The 27,905-nt window shown below is 40.5% G+C and overlaps 3 protein-coding genes across 4 annotated transcripts; 1 reads left to right on the top strand and 2 right to left on the bottom strand.

The window, feature by feature from the left end:
- Positions 1-3,943: 3,943 nt before the first annotated feature.
- Positions 3,944-13,209, bottom strand: LOC127775707 (protein CYTOKININ-RESPONSIVE GATA TRANSCRIPTION FACTOR 1-like). 2 transcript variants are annotated; one of them, XM_052301995.1, is made up of 6 exons: positions 13,114-13,209; positions 12,778-12,886; positions 9,892-9,986; positions 5,437-6,100; positions 4,907-5,305; positions 3,944-4,796 (listed from the first exon to the last, which is right to left on the bottom strand). In XM_052301995.1, the coding sequence occupies exons 4-6, from the start codon at positions 5,701-5,703 to the stop codon at positions 4,290-4,292; spliced, it is 1,173 nt and encodes a 390-aa protein (XP_052157955.1). In that variant the 5' UTR covers positions 5,704-6,100; positions 9,892-9,986; positions 12,778-12,886; positions 13,114-13,209; the 3' UTR covers positions 3,944-4,289. The 2 variants fall into 2 exon arrangements, with proteins under 2 accessions (XP_052157955.1, XP_052157956.1); XM_052301996.1 differs by lacking the exons at positions 9,892-9,986; positions 12,778-12,886; positions 13,114-13,209 and having other exon boundaries at positions 5,437-6,184.
- A 5,070-nt stretch (positions 13,210-18,279) lies between these two features.
- LOC127777377 (elongation factor 1-gamma 3) lies at positions 18,280-21,927 on the top strand. Its single transcript, XM_052303957.1, has 8 exons — positions 18,280-18,404; positions 18,549-18,601; positions 19,260-19,409; positions 19,486-19,546; positions 19,630-19,682; positions 19,766-19,867; positions 19,947-20,442; positions 21,378-21,927. Exons 2-8 carry the CDS (start codon positions 18,593-18,595, stop codon positions 21,755-21,757), a joined length of 1,251 nt encoding a protein of 416 aa, XP_052159917.1. The 5' UTR covers positions 18,280-18,404; positions 18,549-18,592; the 3' UTR covers positions 21,758-21,927.
- Positions 21,928-23,654: 1,727 nt separating this feature from the next.
- Positions 23,655-27,615, bottom strand: LOC127775553 (uncharacterized). The gene is made up of 8 exons (XM_052301809.1): positions 27,157-27,615; positions 26,864-27,043; positions 26,245-26,453; positions 25,580-25,717; positions 25,078-25,292; positions 24,741-24,999; positions 24,255-24,411; positions 23,655-23,982 (listed from the first exon to the last, which is right to left on the bottom strand). The coding sequence occupies exons 1-7, from the start codon at positions 27,239-27,241 to the stop codon at positions 24,283-24,285; spliced, it is 1,215 nt and encodes a 404-aa protein (XP_052157769.1). The 5' UTR covers positions 27,242-27,615; the 3' UTR covers positions 23,655-23,982; positions 24,255-24,282.
- Positions 27,616-27,905: the final 290 nt, after the last annotated feature.

Below are 27,905 nucleotides of genomic sequence, written 5' to 3'. Positions count from 1 at the left end.
GTAAGAGTGAAATCAATTTATAAGGATTTGTCTCTATTCATATCACTTCTAGTTAATCCTTTAACACGAAACAAAAACTAAAATGTAAGTGGGTTAGCCGTGGGCTAGGCTGGCTGATTATCTCTAATGGGTGCTAATTACGGTCCATCACGAATGAGTGAAAATTCAAACCTTTTGAAATTTTCGATGATCTCGGGGAGACATGCTCTGTAAAAGAGTTGGACATCTCGATGATATCTACAACCAGTAATATTTTCAATCAAGAACATTTACATATACGAATATGCAAAAAAAATGATATTTTTTTAAAGATAAAATTTGAATTTTTTTTTCAAATGGCCTCGGATAGAGACGTGCGCTAGATATATAAAAACTGTGGAGCTCAACCGGATCTAAAATGTTACAGTTAATTTATAATATCTTCAATTGGGTTCGTTTACATGTTTGAATATCCATTCTAATGTGAGATATATTTTTTACAAAATAAATCAATTGGCACTCCCTATAAAAAGGTTGTAGATCTAAAACTATGTGTTATGGCTCGAAAAATTATGGATTTTTGGGTAGTGATGTGTGACGTTGATATAATGGCTAGTAAAATGCAAAATTATTTTTTAGAGCTTGTTCGGTGCATTTAAAATTTAAAAGTCATGACTTGTCATTAGTGATGGCCTGACAAGTGCTAATTATTAACCTGTCATACATGACTTACCATCCGTTACAAATGATATATCGGTGACAGGTGTTCACCCGCTACTGATGAGATTTTCTAATCACTAACCACTAATCTATGATGAAGCCTATATCAATCATAGATGTGGGTTATGATCCATTATAACGAGGGGTTTCATGGTAGTGATAATTCACCCTTACATCTAAAAAACCACAACCTATCTTTCTACCTATCTTCATAGTGTCAAAAGCTAAAACTTACTATATTTTGGAACATATGGAGTAATGAATTTTCCTTATATATTTGTGTAGAGAGAGTAATCCACTTTACCGTGGAAATGAATTGGCGGCGGCATTATTCCGAGCCACTGACATGATAAACAGCATTTGCCTGTGATTTCACTGTGGCCTACTTCCAGCCAACTGACTCGAGATCGTCACAAGCGTACCAACGAGAAAATTTAAATTATTGAAGTGGTTTCCCCTCGTCCGACCACCGTGGTACTGCACGCCCATGCTTCAAGCCCTGTTTACACACATATATGCCTCTCTCTGTCAACTGCCAACAGTTTCCAACCATGCATTCCACATGTATTACTGCAGGAATTAAGCATTGTTGAAAACAAATGGCCCTGTCAAATGCCAATTGCTGAGTGTGTACTGTGTGGTATAGAATTAAGATGGTGGAGCATAGTACCAATATAGCTATTCCTTCTTAACTCGTGTGTTTCCGATAGGACCTGAAAACATATGCACCACAGAGAATAAAGTTTGCTCAGAACTCTTTTAAACTTGTACTACAAACTAAAAGAAATTCAAGTATTTGTAGGCTTTCAAATCAAACCAATGAATGAACTATGTCGAACCATGCAAAAGGAAACAAACTAGTACTCCGTCCGTCCCATTTTAAGTGCAGCCAAGATTTTCTCCGCGCCCAACTTTGACCGTCTATCTTATTTGAAAAAAATTTTAAAACACAAGTCACGAGTAAAGTACTGTCCATGTTTTATTATCTCAAAACAATAAAAATACTAATTATAAATTTATTTTTCAAATAAGACAGACGATCAAAGTTAGACGTGGAAACTTACGGTTGCATTTAAAATAGGACGAAGGGAGTAGTTTATATTTGTATTGAGAACACATTGCTGTCCATATATTTTATATATGTGTTGAAGTTCTAAACCAGAAGAAATCGGCTCCTGCCTCGACCATGAGGATGAAAAAGTTACCTAATGGTTAACTGTTAAGAGTACTATTACCGATGGCATTTCTTGGTGGCCGTAAGCTAGTCATAGGGAATTCTAGCAAGCATATGTTAAGTTGGTGGATATACAGACCTAAACAAGGCCGCACTTGAGCTTAGGATATAACGAGGTAAACACCATGACCTATGGGATTCAAGATCAAGAAGAGATGGTGCTAGTTGTGGTGCAAAGCGATCAACTTCTTTGGGCCTGCGAATTGGGTGGGAAGAAAGCTAGGGTGGTGCCTAAGGGATAAAAAAAGGACCACCAATATATTTGTCGATAAATTTTTTTTCTAAAAATTTGACAGATATAATTATAGTGTAATCGTAGTGTAATTACACTGTAACTTGCATGTAACTATAGTGTAACTTGTATGTAAGTTTCACGTAATTTTGAATCGTTAAATCTATTATAAGATTTGTTCTGGTGAGGAAGAGAAAAATCACCGCACACGCATATGTGAAAGGATTTGTTCCCCTGACCTTAATTTTACCGAAATAACATGTTACGGGGAAATTTTTGAAAGTTACATACATGTTATATTATAATTACAGTGTAATTACACTATAATTGTACTGTAGTTACATCTGTCAAATTTTTTAGTGTAAATTTATCGACAAATATATAGCAAAATTATAAAAAAAAAAAGGGAAGGAATTCATGGGCACATACACACATCAACTTAATACGGAGTGGTGCATAGCTCCAAAACAATTATTTCTGTGAGTTGGCACTTATAGAAACAAGTCTATGAGTGCTTTCAGTTGTTTACCGATGGTTTTCTACTCTGGGTTGCTTCTCCTAGCATGTGCTACATGCCGTATAACAATTTTTCTAGACTATTTTGGAAAAATCCACCAGAAAATTGCAACTTTCTTCTAGGTTTATTTAATATTATTATGAAAATATGATCCCTAACACATTCATCGCACATGAGTCTGACAAAAAAAAACGTGAAGATCCTCTTTCAGGTAGTGTCTATTTTGGAATATTTTTAGGGATTCCAAGAATCTAACTAGGCAAAGAGAAAAGAAACTTGAATTTCTTGTCAAAGATTCAAATTATGCATTGGGATCCCACAAATTACTAACATTTTTTTAAAAAATCCCTTGAAATTCTCAATCTCGACCAAAAACTTATTAAAAGATTCAAGTTTGTATCGTACATGTTTTTAATGAATAATGACATGAACCCCGCAAAAAAAATTAATAATGACATGAAATTCCTCAAGTTTTTTATTCCCTATAAATGACTATTCCATGGTGCATCTACAAAGATAATAGAAACAATATATAGGATATGATATTTTTAGTACGAATAGGAAAAGCGAAAAAGAAAATCCTTGTAATTCGAATTTCTTGCTTAAATTTAAAATTTTGCTTGACAGTTCATTCAAAATTTCTTCTCTTCCGAGATTTCTTCAAAAGGAAATCCTATGTGATTCATCATGTCTACCTTTGGTGTGCCATTCAAATTATTTATTGCATTTTCGATATTTCCGTTTATCGTATTCTCTACTACATTTCCTTTGTTCCAACACGTACATACAGGCGCCCCAACAGAAAAAAAAAAAGGTTTACAAACAAGATTATCCTGTGATTGACACTCTAGATCAAAGATGGCCCCTCCTCAGATGCCATCTGTTTAAGACACTGTTGGCCTCAAATTAATCAGTGAAAACGACACACCCTTGAGACACAAATTAAAGCGCCCGCATCGCAACTGACATAATCATCAAAAGGCAGGAAAATTAATCGACAAGTACGTACCTGTGAACAGTAAAAAAATCACGTCTCGATCGATCGACATGATCGAGCTCGACCTTCAAGTTTACAATAATAAAAAAATTAAGGCAAATTAAACGAAGAACAAACATACATATATAGCAGCCAGTGGCATAATTAGCCGTGAAGCAGCCCAAAAAAGCTTACTCCAAATTGAACTCACAGTACAGTAAATCTTACCTAGCTAGCTCACACTTTTCTCTTAATTATTCTTTCTCCTCTAATCTCCTCTTGATGTTTCTACCTCACTCTCTCTCTCTCTCTCTCTCTCTCTCTCTCTCTCTCTCTCTCTCTCTCTCTCTCTCTCTCTCTCTCTAGTACAGTGCACAAAGTAACAGAGATCACAAGACTCGATCGAACAGTGGCCCAGGGTTATTACAGTAGCAAGAAACAGGAAACAAGACGCCAAGAGACATTCCAACTGGGGGGCAGTGTACGATCGATCGAGCGAGCAAGAACAGTCTAACGCACTAGCTGCAAAAAGCCTGCACTTCTCTCCATCTCCATCGATTGATCGCTCTAGCTTGGTGCCAATCGATCGATCGATGGATGCATGCAGAGATCATCAAGTAGCTTTTCTTTCTCAGCTCCGGACAAGCCCGCAGGACAGCGTCATGAGCAGCATGGCGGCGTCAGTGATCTCGTCCTGCACCGCCGCCGCGAAGCCGGGAGCCACCGGTGACGGCCGGAAGCTGCAGGAGGCGGTGGCGGCGGCGGTGGCGGCGGCATGGGTCTTGCTCCAGCTGAGCCCGATGCTGTCGACGAGAGTACCACCCCTCGTCGCCGGCGCCGGTGGCGGGGCGACTGTGGCGGACTCGGCCGTCTCCTCGATGGCGGCTGCGGCGGCTGCGTTTGTGGCGGCGGGCGGCGTTTGATGATCTTCGACCTGGACGGCCTTGCACCGTTTCTTGAACGGCAGCGACGACCGGTCGACGTCGGCTCTCTTCTCCTTCTTCACCTTCGGCTGCGCAGCAGCCGCCGCCGCCGCTGCCGCCTTGGGGCCGGCGGCGTTGGGGGACGCTGGTAGTCCGGAGGCCATCATCGCCCGCCGCGCCTTCCTCTGCCTGATGCCACACGCGTTGCAAAGCGACTGCACCATGGAACAGCCATGGAAATGAGACACAGCTGCAGTGTACGTACGCAAGCAAAAGCATCCATGGCGCCATGGCCATGAGTGAGACGAAGAGGAGGTATAGGTACCTTGGGGCCGCACGGGCCACTCCTCCACAAGGGAGTCTTGGTGGTGTTGCAGTCGGAGCACACCCTAATCACGCCAAAAGCTTGGCCCATGGCGCCGCCATGGCCGTGATCCTCGTACGCCTGCGCCGGCCTCCTCCTCGGCTTCTTCGGCGCCGCCGTCGTCGCTGCCCCGCCAGTGACACCGGACGACGGCTCACCCATCTTCCTCGTGATCTTCATCTTGGCCGCTGGCACCGCGCTCCACTTGCCGCCGGCGACGACCTTGGCTAACCCGCAGCTCGCCTGCAGCTTGTCGGTATCGTATGGATCGAACGGCGACCGCTCGATCATGTCGTCGCGGATGCTCTCGACGGTCGGGAACGGCGTCGCAAAGATGCCAGCGGATGATCCTCCAATCATCTGATAATTTAACAGCAGAAGAATTAGCATGTCAAACAAACAAAAATTGACAAATCAACACATGATTTAGACTTGATACCCTAGCTAGCTAGCTAGCTACATATAGGTACAGATTAGACGGTAGAGCTTACATGTTGGGGCTCAAGCAAGGCTTGATGCTGATGCTGCTGCTGCTGTGTCAAGTGATGGTCTGAACCATAGCTTAGAGTGGTGCTGTCGCTAGGGCTGCTGCTGCTGCTTCTTCTACTGATCACAAAGGGGAACAAGACTGGGGGATCCTTAGGCTGCATGGAGAAGGCTTGGAAGTGGCCTTGGTGATGATCCTGGTGGTGATGGTGGTGCTCCCCCTCCATGAGAGGGAGAGCAGCTGAGAGCTGACTCATGTAGATGGTAGACATGAGAGGCAGCAACCGCCTAGCTACTAACTACAGATCTCTATATAGCTAGTTTGCAAGTACAGATATTGGATAAACTCGCGGAGATCGATCAGGATGAGACCGCGAGGAAGATGAGAGAGACGATGGTACGCTTTGCGCGACGAGTGTTGATGCGGTTGGAGGGGCAATTTTGCGAGGTCCAGCACGATCAAGGATGCTAGAGGGAGGTATATATGTCCCTTTTATAAAGGAGCCAAGAGAAAGGACTCTAGGCCGCGTATAGATCATTCGTGTGTGATCCCTTTCAGAGATAGAGGGAAGGAGACTGCATTGTTGTTTCTTTAGAGAGAGAGAGAGGGGAGCACAGGAAAGGGTTGAACTGTAGATCATATCCGAGGGGAACAGTAAAACACGTCGGCTGCTGTGCAAGCACACACGTTAATTAATTCAGGCAAGAGCAACAACAAAATAAATTAAAGGATATATGCTTGTGATGGTTACGTGCTGTATCCTACGTGGCAGACATGCTCGAGAGCACTGTAGTGTGCCCTCAGATTAGGGGAAAGCTAATACTGTGGTTTTTCTCCCTTGGCACTGGCAGAGGCCTGATTGACCGATATTCATTGTGGTCGAGTTTTAGCTTAAAATTGGGAGTACTAATGACTAATTGGTCCATTTCTACATAAATGGAAGAACAAAGGTTAAGAGCTTCAAACCAAAAATGTATTCTTTACATTATAAATATACAAGCTTATACATCCCTACCAATATGCACTTCTTATTAGAGCATCACCAACAACATCCTAAAATTTTATTCCCAATTTTTTTATCATGGGAATCCTAAACAGATGATAAAATTTTCCTCTCTCCAAGAGATTGGGCAAAATTGGTTTCCTAAAAACTAAAAAGGTGGGCCACAATAAAATTTCCACCAGAAAAATTTGTTTTGCAGCAGCTCCTCCAACGAGATCGCGTGTGCCACGAAAAAGAAAACGCCAATCCCGGAGTATAGAATAGAGAATTTTGAGTATGAGATTAGGGAATTGGAACAAAATTTTAACAAAAAACCTCATATTACTTGACAGCGAATTATATAAAGATTATGTTGGTGATGATCTTTAGGTCATCATCAGTAGGATCTATAAATCGTTCCTAATCCTAGATTTTAGGGATTTTTTTTGTCAAAAATCGCAACAACAGGATCTGTAAATCGTTCCCAATCCTAGATGTTAGGGATTTTTGTAAAAAAAAATTGGTTCCAACAGTTTCCCTATTGGCTCTCCCAGTAAACGTTCCCAATCCTAGATTTTAGGGATTTTTGTCAAAAAATTTTGGTTCCAACAGTTTCCCTATCGATTCTATTCTCTTAGTAAATCGAGTTCCCAAATGTTGATTTTTTTTTTGTTCTTCACTACGGATAATGCCAGGGCTTGGGCGACCCGTGCGCCCCCCCCCCCCTCCCCCGCGACGCGCGTTCCCCCTTGGGCCGCACCATTTGTCCTGCCTCCACCTGCCACGTGTCCCTACCAAACACGTTTCACCTATTATACTCACAATGTTTCACTATATATAGATTTAATGTTGTAGTGAATTGAAACATTTTTTTGCAACAAATCACCCACATATTTTGAAAACCCTCTATTAAGGGGATTCGTTTCATTTTTTGTTCCACCAAAAATATTTCACCTAGTATACTCACAATGTTTCACTATGCATAGATACAATGTTGCAGTGAAGGAGACATTCTTCTGCAACAAATTACCCACATATTTTGGAAACCTCTGTTAAGGGAATTCGTTTCATTTTTTGTTCCACAAAAAATATTTCACCTAGTGTACTCACAATGTTTCACTATGTATAGATCTAATGTTGCAGTGAACTGAAACATTCTTTCACTATTTGCTGAAACATTGTTTTTATATAAGGTGAAAAAACACCCGATTTAAACGATTGAAATATTTTTTATCTATTTAGTGAAACAATTCTGATATACTTGGTGGAACATCGTGCAACATTTAAAAATAATTCAATAATAAGCTAAAAAAATTTCGTCGGAATATATCCATGTGTGGTCTTGTTTTGAAGATTTAATTGCAACGAATTTAATGGTGCAATCGGATCATGATTTGGATAAGTAATTTAAGAGAAAAAATAGTTTAAAGTGGTTTGCACGTATGCGTGGCGCCCGACCGGGAGTCGCGTCCCACTTGTAGGGAATCGGTTTCCCTCCCAATCCATTGCGAGTCGAGCGACGAGTGTAATCACCAGCAATGGGTGATCGTGATGTTGCGGGAGGACAAGATTTTCGTGGGTAGTTTCTAATGGGACCCACTTTTTCCTTTTAGGAAATCAATTTTAACCAATTTCTTGGAAGAACTATTTTGACACATCAAATTCTCTTTAGGATTTTCCAAAACAAAATTTTGGGATGAAATCTAGTGGATCTCTTGGTGGTGCTCTTACAGAGTTACCTTCAAAAAGCAAAATTTGCTAAAGGATATTCAAATGTTGTGGTCTTTGCTCCTAGATTGGATTCATGGCATCATAAATTTTAGGGAAAATTGGAACCATGCCATAACTATTCATATATTTAGAATCATGTCACTGCAATTCTGCATGAATTCGAACTACATACCCCTTCATCGTATTTTCTAATATTTTAGGACCGAATTACCCCTATCCTTCATCCTCTTCTTCGTTGTTCTTTCCTACTCTCTCCGGCTAAGCTTGGCATTCATCTCGCTAGCGGCGGAGCTCGGCGTCCCTCTCTTCAGTCTACTCGTCGCTCCGCCCACGTTCACCTCCCTCTCTCAGGCGTGAAGAGGGCGATGAAACCGACAGTAATGAGGAGGCATAGGGGCAGTGGGCTCAGTGGTGGGGAGACATAGAGGAGGCGGGCTCAGTGAAGGTGAGATTTAAGGCAGCGTGCGTCCCTCTCGCCGACGGAGGAGCTTGGCATCTCTCTCCAGTGCTGCTCGTCGCTCCGTCCACGTCCACCTCCTTTCTGGCGTGAAGAGGACGACGAGGCACATGGGTGACGAGCTCAACAGTGGGGAGGCAGGGCTGCGGCATCGAACCTCGAAGATGGGGAGAGACGAGGGCGGCGAGCGTCCCTCCCTTCGACGTTGCTCATCGCTCTGCCCATATCTGCCTCCCTCTCTCCGGCGCGAAGAGGACAACGAGGTCTATGGCGGTGTGGAGGCACAAGGGTGGCAGGGAGACGGTGAGAGGGGTGGGCGACGGGGACATGTTGGGGCCGCGTGCTCGACGGCAGGGAGATGCTGGGGTGGCGTGCTCCTCCTCCTCCACTTGTCTATATTGGCCACAATGATGAGGACTGATGTTCTCCTGGAACCAAATCTAGCAAGTTGGGGACGACGTTTTGCGCTCAAGTTCCTGCGCCGCTGATGTGATGGGGCAAGGGGAGGAAGAGACCGGCATAGGACAAAGGTGGCTATGGTGGCTGGAGTTCACTTGAAATGGGAGAGGAGAGGAGGAAGAAGGGGAGGAAGGAAGGAAAGGGTAATTCAGTCCAAAAAAATATGATAAATGCATCAAAAGGTAAGTAGTGGCATACCTAGAACATCAGTCAAATTGTAATGTTATGTTTACAAATAATTAAATTGTAATAGAGTTTTTCAAAACATATAAATTTATAATGGCATGAATCTAATTAACCCAAAAAAGATACCATGGCTCTAAGACACTTTAAAAAATGATAATTTAGTCGAGAACACTATAACCAATATTTTATCAGTTCAGAACCAAATGACAAGAGAAACAATTAGAACAAACGAGTTTTCCCCGCATGCATTAATACGTAACTGCCACCGTGGACGCCATCACCTATTTCTAGGGTTTTGAGTAGGGGATAGGGAAAGAGAAGTGCTCAGGACTGGTTTGAACCAAATTCAACTGGATTACATGTTGCTTCGGTTTCTTGGGGCGAAAAAAATATACACCCTCTAAATTGGAACTTAGGGTGTAGTTCATTTCTCCAGAGAATCAAGAAAAATTCATGGACTTAAAAGGGAGACTTAAAATTCAGGAACAAGCAAATTAATAACGTCCCCACGACCCCACGTCCAACGTAATCACAAACTACACAGAAGGCTCGATCAATATAGTGACACACATGCTGTGCTAAATTAAGCTTCCAAAGAAAATTGATAGAGAAAAGCTTAATTTAGGGCATTGAATCGCGAGTACCTGGCTAGATGCATGTGGTAGTATGTATTCTGCTGCACTTGGTACGTTGAGATCTGCCGAACTTGGCGGATAGTGGCCGGTATGCAGCAAAATGCCTCCTCATGCAAAGATTTAGACACGATGCACATCAATTGGGCAGTGCACGAGCGTGAAATGTTAGAAAAACCAAGATTCAACTAATCACTCTTAAGCAGTATTTTTAAAACATGAAAAGGACTTCAAAAAAATATAGTAGTACTTTTTTAAAAGAAGAAACTAAAATGACTTCAGAAAAGTATAGTAGTATGCTAGTAATAAGCGCAGTATTAATATTGCATACACTCTCACAGGATAAATATTGTTGTAATGTCAAGAAATGCAAATTGCAAAACCCCTACATGTAGTACATGCATGTCGGCCAACAAAGTGTAGGGGTCCGGCCAGCTAGTTGCCGATCTCTTGCCCATCAACAGTAACACGCTACGTTTGGATTTATCCGGGACAATTATATATATATATATGTGATACATTTTCCCTGGAAACAAATACTAGTACTTCAACTAACTATTTTTCAACAGTACTATATATATATATATGCTAGCCCTCTAAATACCAATAAATTAAAGGTTTTGATACCACTAACAATACGTGCAATAATTAAAATCCTGACAACTACGTACGTACAAATACGGAACTGTTGGGAATTAATAACCACATGTGAATGATCCCTGCTCCTTGAACTAATAATACGCGCGTGCATAAGACATATATATACATGTTCGGTAGTACTGTAGCGCGTCTAGGTGATCCACTGGATATATACTAGAGCCCCAGTTCAAAGGTAAAGCGCGCGGCTGTGTGCATTTCATATAGATAGATTGATAGATGTACTAGATTCATTTGATTTTGCATGGATGCGGTGCATCTCTCCTGCCTGCCTCTGCCTCTCTCTCCTCCTTTGGGTGTAGACAAAAGAGCATTATGGCTTGGGCAGGCAAAGAGACGCTTCCTGCCCCCCCCCCCCCCCCCCCCCCGCCTACTACTGTACATGTGAGTATGCATGCATTGTTCATAGTTCATCATGTTGAACTAATTTCTGAGTGCCAGATCTATGTCCCTGTATGAAGATTTATTTTTCCATTTTGCACTGTTACAGATAAATCCAAGAATCATTGTCATGTCAACAAAATCGAAAGTAGATCATCAAGATCCCCGGTAAATCAGTTTAATTTTATATGTGTTGACCCAGCAGTTATGTTTACAATTAAAAACAAATGATTATAAGTGTATGGGTCAAATTCATTCATGGTGCACTCTAGGATTTCCCACTCCCTTGTGATATTGACTTGTCAGGGAAATATCGAGTTCTTGACAAATCTCTATAAGGCGTCATTTTTATTTGGGCAAATCCTATGTACGCAATATATCTTACCTTCAATCAGTACATGATTGTGCTATACTCAGACTGCAGTTGTTTATCTTATCTGTATGTACGCAATATATCTGTAACAAACGGATAAATTTTTAGCACTTGAACTATAAAACCACATTCAACTTTTAAAACAAGATGCATAACGCCCTCAAACCACATTTCATGGTGGTTTTAATTGATATGGCAATGGTTTTTCACTAATATAAACTTCAATCAGCCAAGTTTTTATGGTTGTGGGCCTAACTATGTGATGTTTGCATAAAAAAGTATAATAGCAGTATAAAATATGAAAAACACCTTCATTTCAAACATAACCACTAAGCATACCCCTAAGATGTTTTTTTTTCGGTTTTTAAAGTTGAGCGTGAAAAATAACCGGTTTTATAATATTGGGTGAAAAAAGACTTTAAGCAAAGTTGAAAGGCTAAAATTAAGCTTTAAGCTTTACCCTACAGATCATTGTAGAAATTTCTAGCCTATGGAGCTTAGGGTGCCCTGAATAACACCAGTTATTTTGTGTAAAAAAAATTACAGATTTCTAGATGGCATGCAGACACATTTTTAGATCAAAAAAATGTATAACCACTTTCACCCCACTTTCACATGGGGGAGGTGAAAAAGGATGAAACAGTCGCCTGTCAATCACATATAAGACAAAGTTTCCACAGTACCCGTGACAAAAAACCTTTTATGTGTAAACCCTTCTCACCCCGAATATAAAATGACGGTTTACTAAGTTATTACCTTTCAGCAGTAAGTAACTAAGTATGCTGCCTGATTTTACTCCTACAATCACCCCTTCAATCATGTCTGATACTACAACGTTAATAATATACTAGCAATACCGCATCATGCCCAATCAAGTGTACTGGCAGTGCATGATCATCGCGTGTCCCCCCTTCCTTCACCATACGAGCAAGTTGATCAGGAAATAGTATTCTCCTCAATCCATGCCGGTTACCAAAAGAGGCAAGGTAGGGTATAGTAGGAACTAGGAAGGCAAGCAGCCCTGCTCACACTACCCTCATCTCTCAGCTCAGCTCGATCTGAGCCTGATCGATCTATCCTCGGTTACGCACGAGCGAGCGAGAGAGAGAGAGGCAGACACGGTCGAAAACCGCGACAGCGACGGCGTATTCCCACATGAGCGAGCCCATACGCCCCCAGCTACGTGCGGCCAAAATCTGGGCAACTTGTTGCTAAACCCAACCTCCCTCCCCTCGTGATCTGGCCATCAATGGGCGACAGATGCAGTGAGGCCGCACGCACGCCCAAACAAGCCACCCATTGGCCCCAAATCCATGAAATGCAACAGGGGCGGCAGCGGCCACCATGGCCGTGCCCACTGCACAGCTCTGCAGCTAGCTCCCTTTTGTTTTTACAGCAGGATTCATGGCGATGTTTGCATGGTAAAAAAGGGAGATGGAAATTGACAAAGAAATGTGGATATCGAGATCATGGGTTGACCCACTTACTTGGACAGAGATCTTCAAGGATGGATGCTTCCTCAGCGCATCGAGATCGGAGCTGCATCTCTGAACCCCTTGCTGGCAAGTAGAAAGCAAGTACTGCCAGACCACGGACCTGGAAAAACTTCAGGTTATCAACAAACAGGGTAAGAATTTTTGGAATTGGTGCTTGGTGGTTTGGCAGTCAGCACCAATTGCAGATCAGTCTAATTGTTTATATACGAGTTGATAATGAAAGCATAATATGAAGAACAGCTATGAAGAAAAAAAACACTATTCAAGGTTTTAGGTTAGCAAGAGAGGCCCTAAACCTTAATTCCTGAGAAACAATAATTAACTTACTGTGAAAGTACTGCAACAGTGAAACAACAGAGAATCCGAAGAAACCGTTTCAGATCAAAATATAACAAATCAGTCATACTTTTCAGCGCAGCATTCGAAGACAATGATTCCAGGGTATGCACAACTGTTGGAGAGAAAAACACTGCCTTCTGTATAGATCATCTTTAAGTTGTTCCATGGACAGGGGCCTGAGAACGGAAACAATGTAGCACAACAGTGTTACTCAAAACCAGTTGAGGATCTATTAGCACAGCTGGACCACATATTTGTTCATGAATGAACTGCTACAAGAACATGACCCAACCACACAGTCAATTATGGATGCAAAATATCCATCACTTAACTAAACTAGCACTAGTGTAAATGCTCTAGCAGCTTTTGCTATACTACAGTTCAGACTTAAGTCCACAAAAGATTCAAACAGCACTGTCAAACTTCTTATCAATTATCGTACAATTCCTACAGCTGGATAATGTTCTTAACAGAGAGGCAGCTACTGGATTGTATGATGGTTAGGACGCATACGTATACGGTCTTTGAATCACTCCTGGAGACCGGAGAGATAGTAATTCACTCGCTGTCACGACTTGTAAGGTGGTAAGGCCAGGCTCAATCATAGACTTACGCCCAACAAATATGTAGCTTTCAGAAGGCTCTGCAAATCCAAACGGGACGTGGCTTTGTGCAAAAGGACACTGTGCACCATGTCTACAGGGACCCCTCTGTGGGGGTAACAGCAAATGGATGGTTGGTGATTGAAAAAGAAAACAATTACAGTACATATACAGGTAGGTCAGTTAAGGATGACGGCTATATCTTGAAGCATAGGATTATGCATTTACGCTAAATGATTTACACAGAACATACAGAATTCTTAAATTGTTTAAGAGGTGGTGCACAATGAGTTGAGTCGGCTGTTAGTATTAAAGTGAGGTAAGTCAAATATTTGACACCTAGTGACCTATATCTGTATTTATACTACTAGTACATAACTGTCGTGTACATGCATGAAGCTTCGAAAAAAGGTTTTGTCCACATGTATTAACACTAGATTTGGCACATTTGATCTCAGTTGTCCATTGCTTCCGTGTTACAGATCTCCTTGATCTTCGTATGCCTTGATTTTATTTAATTAATGTTCTGTTTTGTTATCTACCCGTATGCACTATTTCTGTTGTACTACATGATTGTAGTGAACCAAAATTAGTTATGCAAATACAATGGATGAATGGTCGAATTTCATAGTGTGTATGGATCAGCAAAATAACAACCATCATATGTTTAATATATTGGTGGGTTCCAACATAAAAATCTATTTTCCCACATTCTAGCACCCTTTCACTTAACTAAGAAAAAGATGGGACAAGATATTTGAAAAGGAAGTACTGAACCCTTTTGACCAAGAGAATCTAACAGCAGTGACAGATTAGATCATACATCTGGTTTTATCATCAAGGTAGATTAACTGTACCCAAATTCTGGACAGGAACAATTTCATGCAATATTAGGCTAGTCAAAGAACTGCAAGTAGTGTTAGAAGTAAAAGGGCTGAAATACAAATTGCAAAATTCATCCAATAAGTATTGCAATGAAATTTTAAAAATATCCATTAGACTAGTATGATGATGGGGATGCATTCAGACTGCAAGCAAGTGGTTGTGGGAGGCACACGCCCGCAACAACAAGTTGTTATCAGATCAGAGAAACAACAAAAATGGAAGAAGCAAGAGAGCAATTAAGGATAAGGTAAACCTAGGGGTGGGATGAAGGGATGAACCACGGCCATATATTTTGGGACTAAACACTTCACTATTCTGGGATTATGTTTAGTGACAAAGATGGATCATGATATTTATGGTGCTAAATGCTACTAATGGTAAAAGTTTCTTTTGCACCCCTATTTCAACTCAAGTATGAAGGCCAGTTAATTTTCTTACCAGCTATAGACACAAGGTAAATACTAAATAGTCAGTCCCTCTTTTTAGTTCTGTTTTGTAAGTGAAACCCCTCTATTATATAGGAGAGATCTCCACACCTTTTTTGTTTGCATCAGCAATAAATTTTGTAGACCAAGAATGCACGTTCAGTTCAACATTTATAGTGTGAAAAAGTTAATTATGTAAGACAAACTTCTATAAGTTTTGTCGATCTAGATTTCTGATGCAGCAGCCTAGTTAATTGGTAAGTTCAATATTTCTATTTGAGAAAAGAACAACTTTCTCCAATTCAACGGTATCAAATTTGGTTTACATTAATATAATAAGAAGTATAACAACAAAAAGTAATGGCACAGTATAAAATAATTACAGACTTCTACTTCTGCTGCATCACCATTAATTTACTGAAAATAAATTAGCCGTTTTCAAACGAAGATAAAGAATAAAGAACCAAACTAACAGATTGGATAGCAAAATATCATTTTGAGATATGATTTCTGATCTAACGATTGGCTATGAGTAACTTTTTTTTTTTGGAGAAAGAGCTATCATGCAATCTTCCGTCACCAAAAGAAGAAAAATATGTTTATCATTGCCTTTTGTTTTGTTGCTGACTTGCTTCCTTGTCTTTCTTACCGTCTTGCATATATTGTTGAAAGCAGAGGTGGGTTCTACACTGTATAAATAACAGGTCCTAAAGCGTGTACCTTTTCTACTGTATCATCTATGTCTCATGTCCCTTTGTTTCAACCAAGATGTGCAAGCATACACAAGATACTGCCATTCAAGTCAGAAAAAGTTCAACATTATGTTTATTGATACTTGTTAGGTCACAAGGTGCTGACAATTAATCTACAAAGATGGCTAACAATGAAAAACCCTATCGAAAATAAATTTTACGGCGACTAAAAAGCTACACTTATCTTGATATTTGTTCTATGTTTTTTGCATTATCAAACTGAGAAGACAAGTACACTACAACTTATAAAGGTGCAATGAGAAGAATGCCAGAAGATTTATCATTAATGATCATACAATCTATGAATATTTCATACAAGTTATTAAAGGTGTACGACAATATAATACAAGGTTAACCATATTTGGTATCACTCAAACCAAAGCAGCAGATGTTCTTATAATTTGTGAAGCAGGCAAGCAGCACGCCAGTTCTGATTCAAATAGCACAAAAACTCACTGCCAATTTGCGAACGTATCAGGGACTATCAATTGAGGTGATTTAAGGTGAGACATACCGTTCATCCAGGAACTCCTTTTTTTTTTTTGTCACATGACCTCGAATTGATGAATCTGGTAAAATGTTGCCAATTTTGGTAAAATCTCCTTTGTACTTCCAACCCCCAACTAGCATAGTAGAATGCCATCACTTTTCTCTTCATGTTTTTTATAGTAAATAAAATATGAGCTGCAAGAAACTGAGGTTAATTGATCTTTGTCCCAGCAAGATTGATTCTGTTGGAAAACTACATAAGCAGACAACTATAATTCTGATATAGTAAGATAAGGCCCAATCGTAGTTCATCCAACACAATTATATAGAACAAATGATATAAAGGTTACTCAGGCAGGGATGGACCCACCATCAAGCCATGGCCAGCCCACACTCCATTGGTCCATACATAAAAATACTATGGTAAAATTAAGTAAAGCAATTTGGGCTTTAATATCCAGTTCCTGGGCCACAGCCCAGGTGGCCTGAGGACCAAATCAGGTGGTTTGAAAAATATTAAACAGCTATCCTCTTGCTAATCACTGGATAGAAACTCCCCTTAAAATAAGGGTACACTCTACAAAAATTCCTCCAACAGATTGGCTGATATGAACAGTATATTGAGTTTAGTCAAAACCTTCGACTATTTGTTCTAGAATAGTTTTCTGATTTAACAGAAGTACAGAACAAGTTTGACACCTCACAGATGGCCCCAACATAAAAGGGAAAAAACTGACATACTATATGGTCCATTTAATTAACTTTAACTCATTTTACTATGAAGAAAAATAAGTTGTTTTTCTTTTCCTGATGCATGTTGAAAGTTACGTTTGATTTCACCATCACAGCTCTGTGAATGAACAAAGAGTGAAACATTTTGTTTGCATCTTATACATGTAAGCACAGCACCTGCAGATATTTCTAAGAACTGATTCATTAGATCACAAAAGTGTCCACGGTATATTTTACTGAAGCCCCTAAACTACCAATTCCCCATCACAGATCTCAAGGCCGCACTAAGCGCAAGTGCGATCCTATAAGGTTCTTCATACCGCTACAGCATCTACAATGAAGAGGGGTGAGAAGATATGCAGCTTTTTTTAATCTCATTTTTCAGTCCTGAATTATCTTTAAAATATTTGAACTTTGCTAAAGTTATGACATGAGGTATGTGATCTCCTATGAAAAATCACATAGAGTGTCGTTGATGAGGTGCAATAAATGAGGAGAAAAAAAAACCATATCCTATAGATAGATTGAAATTGTAGGGAAAATTGTGATAATGTTGGATAATATGTTTGCAAAATTTATGCCATTACTAGATGATGCCCCGCGCTTTGCTGCAGGATATATGTTAGATATTGGAGAAATAATGAAATGATTTGGATTGAAATATCATGGAAATGATTTAAGAATGATGATTTAGCATGTGTATGTTTAGTTTAAAATGAAATAAATTGTAGACTTAATTACTATATACTTGCATGTTGAGTTTTGTGTGTTTAATGGGTTGATGTGGCATGCTTACATATAGGTTTTAGGAGTGCTAATAAATACTATACTTGCATGTTAAGCTTTAGGTATTTAGTGAATATTAGATTTATAGAAAGAAGACAATTAGCTTCCACTCGTAGAACAATATGGTCAAGTTTAGTTCCGAACTAACACACAAACTTCCAACTTTTCCATCACATCAAAACTTTATTACACATACAAACTTTCAACTTTACCATCACATTATTCCAATTTTAACCAAACTTCCAATTTTGGTGTGAACTAAACACACCCTATATACTAGAGACTGCAAAATTTAATTCTGAATTTACACATAGAGGCTGCAAAGGACTCATTCTGAATTCCGGGACAACCGCAGGATCCCAACGCCAAGAAAACCACCACCCCATCATCCGAGCAATCTCGGCCGTCCAATCTCCCCACCCCCACCATCCGGACGGCCGCCGCCACACCCGCAACCCTAGATAGCAGCGTGCGCCCTTCCTTCTCCTTCATCCTCCTCCTCCTCGCGCCGCCATAAATCCTCGTCTCCCGTACCAACTAAACCCCCCTCTCTCTCCGCTGGGGTTCTCGCCGCCGACGATCTCGTCTCGCACCGCCTCTCTCTCGGTGTAAGAGCTCGCCCCGACTCATCTCGTCGTGGGAAGTTCGCGTGGTTGCGGCTTCTCCGCCCGCGCTTGGTCTCGCTGTGTTTTTTTTTTTTTTGTTCGGTGGATTTAATTTTGTTTTGCTTTTTTTTTTCTCTGGTGTTGCAGATCTGAGATTTGGATCGGGCGCGAGGCCGGCGGCTCCAGTCGGCATGGCGCTTGTGAGTGTCCTCTATCCAATTTCGTTGTTTCCTTGAAGTTTCTGTATGTGCAGTGCGCGGGCTCAGATTGCCTTTTAAGTAGATGATGTTTGATGCGATTGGGTGTTCATCTGCCTGGATTAGAGGGGTTGAGTGCTGCGTTGGTAGATTGATATGATGCGCAATGCGGGTTGTAGGTTCGTGCCTGTGTAGCGTTCCTAGCGTGGATGCAGTTTGCAAGCCACGGGTGTATAGGATTTTCTTTTTGTGTGTGTGTGTGTGTGGAGGGTTTGGTTAAATGTTGATGTTGAAGTGATAGGGATCCGCTTAGGTTGGTTTGTTTCTTTGGATGATTAGGTCATGTCATTTTAGATTGCCTTCTAGTATACTCGATAGGATTTGTTGACTTGTTCTGAGCTCGTTCGAACTCCATGGTATATTAGTTAGTATCTAGAAATAATATGCTTTTGCATTTCAAATGCTTGATTACGTCAGTATCTATCGACAAATAGTAGTTTTTTTTGCGCTTCAAATGCTTGGTCTTGAGAAATGCTGAATCTGGTTTGGTCATTTAGGTTGGTGGAGCTCTGTTTGTTGCATGTATACTAGTTACTCTACAGGTGGAAATAGATAAATTGCCATTTTCATCACTATATTTCTAATGTTTTTCTTTCTATAGGTGTTGCATTGCGGAAGTGGCAACAAAAATGCCTTTAAGGCACTTATTGCTGCAGAGTACACTGGAGTCAAGGTCGAGCTGACCAAGAATTTTGAGATGGGTGTCTCAAACAAGACCCCTGAGTTTCTCAAGATGAACCCCCTTGGGAAGGTATGCGAATGTAATTTATAATTAGATTTGTCCAATAAAGTGAATAAGGGAGACAGGGACTAATCATTCTTTGCAGATTCCTGTTCTGGAGACTCCTGAAGGTGCTGTTTTTGAGAGCAATGCTATCGCGCGCTATGGTATGCATGTAGACTTGTATTTTCTTATTCAAATCTACCTTTTCCAGTTCCATACTAACCAGGTTAATCATGTCCTACTTAAGTTGCTCGCTTGAAGGACAACAGCTCTCTTTGTGGTTCTTCTCTTATCGACTATGTGAGTGATGCATCAAGTATTTGTATTATCATGGCAGAGTGAGTTGTAGCCTTGTAGGGCTGATCCGTTGATGATTCTTGCAGTCTCACATTGAACAATGGATGGACTTCTCAGCAACAGAGGTTGATGCCAATATTGGAAGGTGGTTGTACCCAAGGCTTGGTTTTGGCCCTTATGTTCCTGCGGTAAGTTGAATAATTGGTGTATTTCCTTCTCTCTATTGAGCGTTGGCAATCTACGATAATCTAAATATTACATGTGCAGCTTGAGGAATTTGCTATTACTTCATTGAAGAGGTCATTGGGTGCTCTGAACACACACCTTGCTTCAAACACATACCTTGTTGGGCATTCAGTTACTCTAGCTGATATTGTGATGACATGCAACCTATATTATGGGTTTGTTCGGATCTTGATCAAGAGTTTCACCTCCGAGTTCCCTCATGTTGAGCGGTACTTCTGGACAATGGTTAACCAGCCCAACTTCAAGAGGGTCATTGGTGATTTCAAGCAAGCAGAGTCTGTGCCTCCCGTTCAGAAAAAGGCTGCTCCCCCTAAGGAATCGAAAGCAAAGGAGGCCAAGAAGGAGGCTCCGAAGGAGGCCCCTAAACCAAAGGTTGAGGCTTCAGAGGAAGAGGAGGCACCAAAGCCAAAGCCAAAGAATCCTCTTGATCTACTGCCACCAAGCAAGATGATTCTTGATGAGTGGAAGAGGCTATACTCAAACACAAAAACCAACTTCCGTGAAATTGCCATTAAAGGTATTATTTCTATTTTGTTTCAGAATTGCTCTATTTGATATATTAAGTATCTCCTAGCAAGTTGTGTGGGGGGCTTGTTATCATTGGCTGATTTTGTCTAGAAGTGTGAATATATTTTTCTGATCTGTCATTATCCATGGGCATATCAGACTATCAGAGGCTATTCAGTCCTGACTGATTGCTCTCCTTGGTAAATTAGACTTTGACCTAGACCATTCACGTTTAAAATTTAATGGTCTTCAATTACTTTTTTTTTATATCAACCTCATTAAGTTTTGCCATTCTAGATTTGCCTAAGTCAAACATTTGTATCAAACTTTCATAATATATATATATATATAAACTATGCGAGTTTCTAGAATTTGATGGTTAAAGATAAAAATGTTTGACTTAGGACAAAGCTAGATTGAGATATAATTTGAAACGGATGAAAGTGCAACTATTACTCAAATAGAAAAGAATAATACTGAGTCAACTACTGGTAGCTGCAAAATATTTTGCCCAACTCACCTGATTTGCAAACATAGACAGAGATCTGCCACCTCTTGCACTAGCTGTTGTGCTTTTTGATGTACTTTCCAGACTCTAGCTCACTCGTGACAGCTTCTCATTGGCATGCAGTCATAGCCTTACTTTCCTGCGGGGCAAGCCACCTCCTATGTAATGACTTGCTTTTCTCGGGAAAATCCAAAATTGTTCTTTACCTTTTTTGAGGCATTTATTTTTGTATAGTAAAAATGGCTTTGGATCTTAAACGTGGGTCGGACAATTATTTCTTATTGTCAAGCCAGCTTATATTAGTATACATGTGTATTACTATTTCATTACAGCAGCTTCTTGTTACAATTTTAGCAATATATTTAGGCATGAACTTAATTTATTCCATTTTCTTGTTTTCGAATTAACAGAGAGACATTATCACGTCTATTTTTCAGGTTTCTGGGACATGTATGACCCAGAGGGTTACTCTCTGTGGTTCTGTGACTACAAGTACAACGATGAGAACACCGTATCGTTTGTGACGATGAACAAGGTCGGTGGGTTCCTGCAGCGGATGGATCTGTGCCGCAAGTATGCTTTTGGCAAGATGCTGGTCATTGGCTCCACACCGCCCTTCAAGGTCAAGGGACTCTGGCTCTTCCGTGGTCAGGACATCCCCAAGTTCGTCATGGATGAGGTCTACGACATGGAGCTCTATGAGTGGACCAAGGTTGACCTCTCTGATGAGGCCCAGAAAGAGCGTGTCAATGCCATGATTGAGGACCAGGAGCCGTTCGAGGGCGAGGACTTGCTGGATGCAAAATGCTTCAAGTGAGCAGCACAATGTTTAGAAGCAAAATCATCAGTTGCAAAAGTACTATTTAGGACTTGAATTCGGAGTTACAACAGTTGCCTTTTTGGTGGAGTTTTGTTACTTGCTGTTTATTTGACCTGGTATACCTTTTGAACTGGTTGATTTTTGTGCAATGTCTCAGATTTTGGATAGCTGCTCTTGTTTGTTGTTTTGGCCCCTCTGGGCCCCGGTGCGTTACGGGCGATGGATGGTGCTATTATTGCACAGTTTAGAACTTTAGATAAGTCTTACCAGCCCTAAGTGTCATAAGTTTTGCCTGCAAGCATCGTTCTGTTGATTTGGTGTAGGATCCACAATCATTACTCCTAGCTTAGTGGATTGTATAATGGTCATCGATGGGAATGAAAATGGTAAAAAAAAATGAAAATTGAATTGAAATGATTTTACCGTATTCCTACGGTAACTACCTTCGATCAAATGCCCTCAACCAAATCCCTAAATTACTTAGGCCTTCAACAAAATCCATAACTTGAGTACAAGGTAATTTGAAGTTTACATAGTGAGTATAAAGTTAAAATCGAGATAATAATTTGTAGTTAACGAGTGTAATCTTATTTTTTTCGTTGTTATGCAAAGTTAAATGTGAGAATTTACATATCAAATTCTCGGTCAAATCCCTCGACCAAATTCAAATTACTAAAAAATGGTCAAATCTCTCAACCAAATTCAAATTACTAAAAAAAATTGCCCATGCGTTGCGATGGGTGAGGCTATTTTAATGTATCATTATCCTTTTTTTTTCTAAAAAGTATGTGGGATTTTTTATTTTGATAGTATTGATATCTAATTCTATTTTAATCGTATCATTACCCTTTTTTTTTGTCTAAAAAATATGTGGGATTTTTTTTTATTTTGATAGTATTGATATCTAATTCGGAACTTTTATTGGGATGATGGCCATCTCTTTGTACGTTGCTTTCTAATGGCATGGTAAGAATTATGAAGCAATTAGAAGTCCGACTCTCGTCCAAGTTAACATGGGAGTTTTTTTTAAAAAGAATTTCTTATAAGACTCGCTATGTATTTTTTAAAAATAAACGAATTTAAAAACCGACTCAAATACGAACAACGTACCAAAGTATCAGTGGGAATATTTTTAATTTTTACAATAGTAGAGATATAGTGTAACCTTGAATTTATTTCATCATTTTGTGAAGTTAAATGTGAGAATTTAAAGTCCAATGTTTCTGACATATTATCAGAAACAATTTATATAATGTACTACCTCCGATTCAGATTATAAGACTTTCTAGCATTGCCCACATTCATATATGTCTAGATTCATTAACATATATATGAATATAGGCAATGCTAAAAAATCTTATAACCTGAAACGGATGAAGTAACCTTTAATTTATTTTGTCGTTACACAAAGTTAAGTGTGAGAATTTACAGTTCAATGTTTTAACATGTTATCAGTTTTCGATCGGTATTGTTTCCGTTAGTATAGTTCAATTCTAGTTTTCCGATATTTTCACTACCGTTTTTATTTCCAGCTTTACTTGATTATTTTTCCGACAAAAATATAATTATTAAAATGATTGAGACGTTTTCCGACTATTTTGATCCCTATCCACACATGACAAACGAATCGATGGTTAAAATGCTGTTGCGTCAAAAATACCAGGGAAAATGCTAGCAAGTAAACGTATCACAAAAAGAAAAAGGTTTGAGTTAACAAATTCACTCGTATGATCTACGCATGGCAAAAGTCTCCAATTTTGTGTGTATTTTCTGAATATACGTCAGCACCACCACGTACGGTCTACACAAGTACACATCAGCGCGCGCGAAGGTAAAATTTCTAGCCCCCCTCTCAATCATTTTAATCCTTTACCAAGACATTGGCACAAGGGGGTGACCAAACTAATCCTCTCAAAAGAAACACCAAAGCAATTGTTGGTGGATTTCCAACACAACCATGAATGCACAGTGTATGATGTTGTTGCTTGTAAGGGAGCTATTCAGACCAATTTCGATCACATCTACTGCTTTTTTGTTTTGCATCATACTCTATTTTGTACACCGCCTGAATTCTTGTACCGACTCAGAAATGCAGAGTTGAAGCCTCACATCAAATTGATTTGGCGTCATGCTCAGCACTAGAACCCCCTAGAGTTCTTGAAAAGAGTCCCCAGTCCTTTTGGGCAAACTCAACTGTTGCAATAACACAAACGTAAAATTCACTGCATAAAAAAAAAAGCACAAGTTAAAGCAGTTGAGCAAAATGAACTTAGATACGTAAAACATTGCAAAGAAGTCAACCAAGTGTAACAGAACTTCAAAAGGGGCAGAAAAGAAAACCAAAATGCTGTGTCAATAGAAACAAAATAATTAATACCCATATGTCAGATCCTATATTATGCCACAAAATATCTGGGCATTATTCAGATGAGCGCATCTAGATGAGTAAAACCAATGAAGGTATCCACGTATGGGAACAAGAGTGAGGGAGTACCTAGTGTAGCTTCACTTGAACTCTAGGTTCAGAAGTCGTATTTTGTTCTACCACTTCTTAAAATTAGGCACAACATATCAGATAATTCAGAGGTTGAGTTGTAGAAATTCCATGCTTCAAGCATCAAACGCTTCCTTGAACCCTTGAAATGGACAACCTAACAACATATATCAGGATTATCCTGTGCATCAGTTGATGGGAAATAAATACAAGGAAGCTATACAATGAGCACATTTCTAATTAGATCAACATGCCCCTGGCAGTCTGGGAGCCAGAACAGCAAAAATCAGCACGTGCAACAACATCGAACAAGATATCAGAACCTCAAGCACATCGTGGCATCATCAGAATAAGATAAAATTGAAAATAATGTTCATTTCATTATATATTTTAATAGCTGTACAAAAGAATTTGCTAAGAAAACCATTTTCTTTTAGTGTTAATACATAAAAAAAATCTCCCTCATCTGTAGGAAAAATGGTGTACCTTTACATCCAATGGCATACCATGGAACTGTCCAGCACCTTCAGGTGGTGTCCAATTATAAACCGCACAAGGCAAAAAGAGAATAGATGTTCCATTCACTTCACCTGTAAATGCCTCATGCTTAGAAAATTTTGAAAAAACAGATGGTAGATAGGACTTCACAACCCATGCCAGTGCTAATTGATCACCAAGCATGCGGGAAGCCTCCATATACTTCAAGTGGTATGCCTCAAGGACTTCTTTGAAGAATTCAATAGCCCTAAAAGCCAAAAAATAAATTTAGTTATATAAGCATTGTCATCTTTCTATATTAAGATGCTTCATAGACATAACTTACTTAAAAATGCCATCCCTGGTTCCTCTTACTGCTACAAATCCAGAATTCAAAGGCTGGCCTTTGTTATTTCGAAAAGTAAGAGCAAGGTGACAATGAGGATACATCTCGAATATATGTCCAAGATCAGTAACCACTGCTATATCAGAATCAGTGAAAATTAGATGATTTATATCTTCCACTGTCTCAAGCTCCTCAAGTCTTTGCTCCAGAAAGGCCTGAACATGGACAATACACAAAACTTAGAGCTCCAGAAAAAAGAAACTTAGAGCTCAAGAAAAAATAAATGCATAAAGATGGCCTGATAGAAGTAGAATGTAGACTGCATAAGCAGTAGTATGTAGGATAAAGATGGCCTAGAATGTAGACTGCATAAGCAGTAGTATGTAGGATAAAGATGGCCTGATAGGATTGTTTGATGTTGGTGTGTGCAAATTTGCACTAACCAACATCAAACATTGAGGGATGTAGGTAGTATGAAGAGAACGTTGAGACACAGACTTACTATGTAGGACCTGATCCTCTGAAGCATCAAGTTTCCTCGAGAATAATTTCCTTCAATAGGCAATATCACAGCACTCCCATGAGTTAACTTTGAATTAGGATCGGTCAATATGATCACGTTGCTTCTTGGCATTGACACCTGCAAAGGTTCTATAAATAAGAACACATATTAAACAACCAGCATCATTATCGCTAGTGAAAGACGTAGTGCATAGGTACAAACTGTAATCAAACTCATATTTAATTTCAACAAAAGTATATGATAATGATGTCAGCACTTACTTTCATATTGTGTAAAACAGATTCAATTGTTCTCTCTTCTCTAACACAAAAAAAGCACTTACCAAGAGAGAGGACATAGCTTAGCATTTGAACCAGATTATGAATTAAATATTTTGAGAAATAAACTTGACAAATAGTTTAGAACAAATGGTATAAGTAATGCAGTAGAAGAGATTTTTTTTTGGTTGAGAAATCATATTTTAAAATTGTGAAGCAGATAATCGGCAGTAATAATCTGGTGAATAAGCTGAAAAAAATTGTCTAAGCTGGGAGGGCTTGTCTATCAATCATTCATAACATATAAAGAGTATAACTAGTTGTAATTAAGCATATTAGCAGTCAACTACCAGCTGTCACACAAACAAGAGAAGGAAGGAGACATACCTGTATGAAACCAATGAAAGTGTTGAGGATAGCCATGGACCTTCCCACCTTGCTATAAGAATGCTTTCCAACTGTGACAACATTAGATGGGAGTTTGCTTGCTTCAGCTGGATCAGAGTTGTATGTCGTGAATACTGTAACAAAAGTAACATGCCCCCTGGAATAATTTCTTTCACTTGATAATCCAATCTTATTGACAGCTTTTAGTCCTGAGAAAAATAGATAATGCAGTCAGCCATAAGAAACTTGAAAGATGGTGTTAACATTAGCTTACTCACTTAACAGAAATAGATGCTTCAGTTTAACTAAATACTCCACCAGACAGTGTTCACAGAGTTAGAACAATAAGATGTGATACATTCCTATGCAATTTCCCTCAAACAAAATCGACAACAAACAATTGTAGATAGAAACAATACATCCAGCCAACAATGATCCCAGTGCTCATTCAATCATTCCTGATTCTTTGAACAAGAAACATCACTAGACTTGAAGCTACCATATGTTATTTCCCCAATTGCAAGCATGGTTCTGCCAAAAGCTACATCCAAACCGAGCAGCATTTGGGCCACAGAACAGCAAACGGATGGGGAGTACGGACGAGGAAGGAGAAGAAAACCTTGGCACTGGAGGCGGTCGGGGCGTCCCTGGCCGGCGGCGGGGCCAAGCACGAGGCGATCCGGCCGCGGCAGCCTCGGCGCGGTGGGCGGAGGCAGGCATTGGCGCCGCCCCTCCGGCGCGGCGGGCGGCGGAAGGCACAGGCCCTTCTCCGGCGACCAGCTCAGCTGCAGCCTGGAGACTGGCAAGAACCGGCCACGAATCGGATCCGGTGAGGCGTCAGCCGCTGCTAGCCGTGCTCGCAAGAATCGAGAGAGGACGAGAGGAGGATGCTTTTGGTTGGCGGGAGCGCACCTGTGAAGACGAGCGGCGCGAGGAGGAGCAGCGAGAGGAAGGGGACGGCTCGGCTTCGTGGTCGCCATATCCGCCACCTCGCCATGGAAGCGGGGGAGGAGAGAGAGAGAGAGGAGGAGAAGGAACAGGAGGTGCAGCTACAAGTGGAGCTCCGGGAGCCCGATCGTCCACACCCTCCACTCCAGGCGCTCGTCGCCGCCGCGGCCGCCCCGGAAGCGATGGACTCAAGCAGCCGCTCACCGCGGCGGGGCTCTACGAGAACCGCCCCCCGACCACGCCCGAATCCCTCACTTCCCCTGGCTGGACAGGGCGGCGGTTATGGCCGGGGACGATGAAAACGAGGTGGCCGGAACCGACGGGGCGGGCGGCGCTGGGGAACGCCGGCGAGGCGGCGGGGGAGGTGGCGGCGGCGGCGATGTTCGTCGGTGAGGCGGCGGCGTGATTTGTTCTGAAGGAGGCCTCTCGATCTGACGTGTGGGGCCAGGGGCAAAACTGTCCTAAGAGAAAAGAAAATGCGAAATAATTTCAGAAAAAAATGAAAAAGTATGGTGAGAGGGGCTTGGACAGCAGGAATTGGTAGTTAACAAAATCTGAAAGCATTTGTGAAAGGAATGATAAATTTTGAAACTGTTGTGAAATGGATGACAGATAGTGAAATTTCTTGGTTGGTAGGGTACCTAGCAGCTAAACGCTTACTTGATCTGTATTTGTGCTTTTTTTTTTCATTTCTATGTAAGTATTGATTATGT

The sequence above is a fragment of the Oryza glaberrima genome, chromosome 6 (genome assembly GCF_000147395.1).
Source record: "Oryza glaberrima chromosome 6, OglaRS2, whole genome shotgun sequence".
Taxonomy (NCBI): Eukaryota; Viridiplantae; Streptophyta; class Magnoliopsida; order Poales; family Poaceae; genus Oryza; species Oryza glaberrima.
This window is presented reverse-complemented; position numbering and strand designations above follow the sequence as displayed.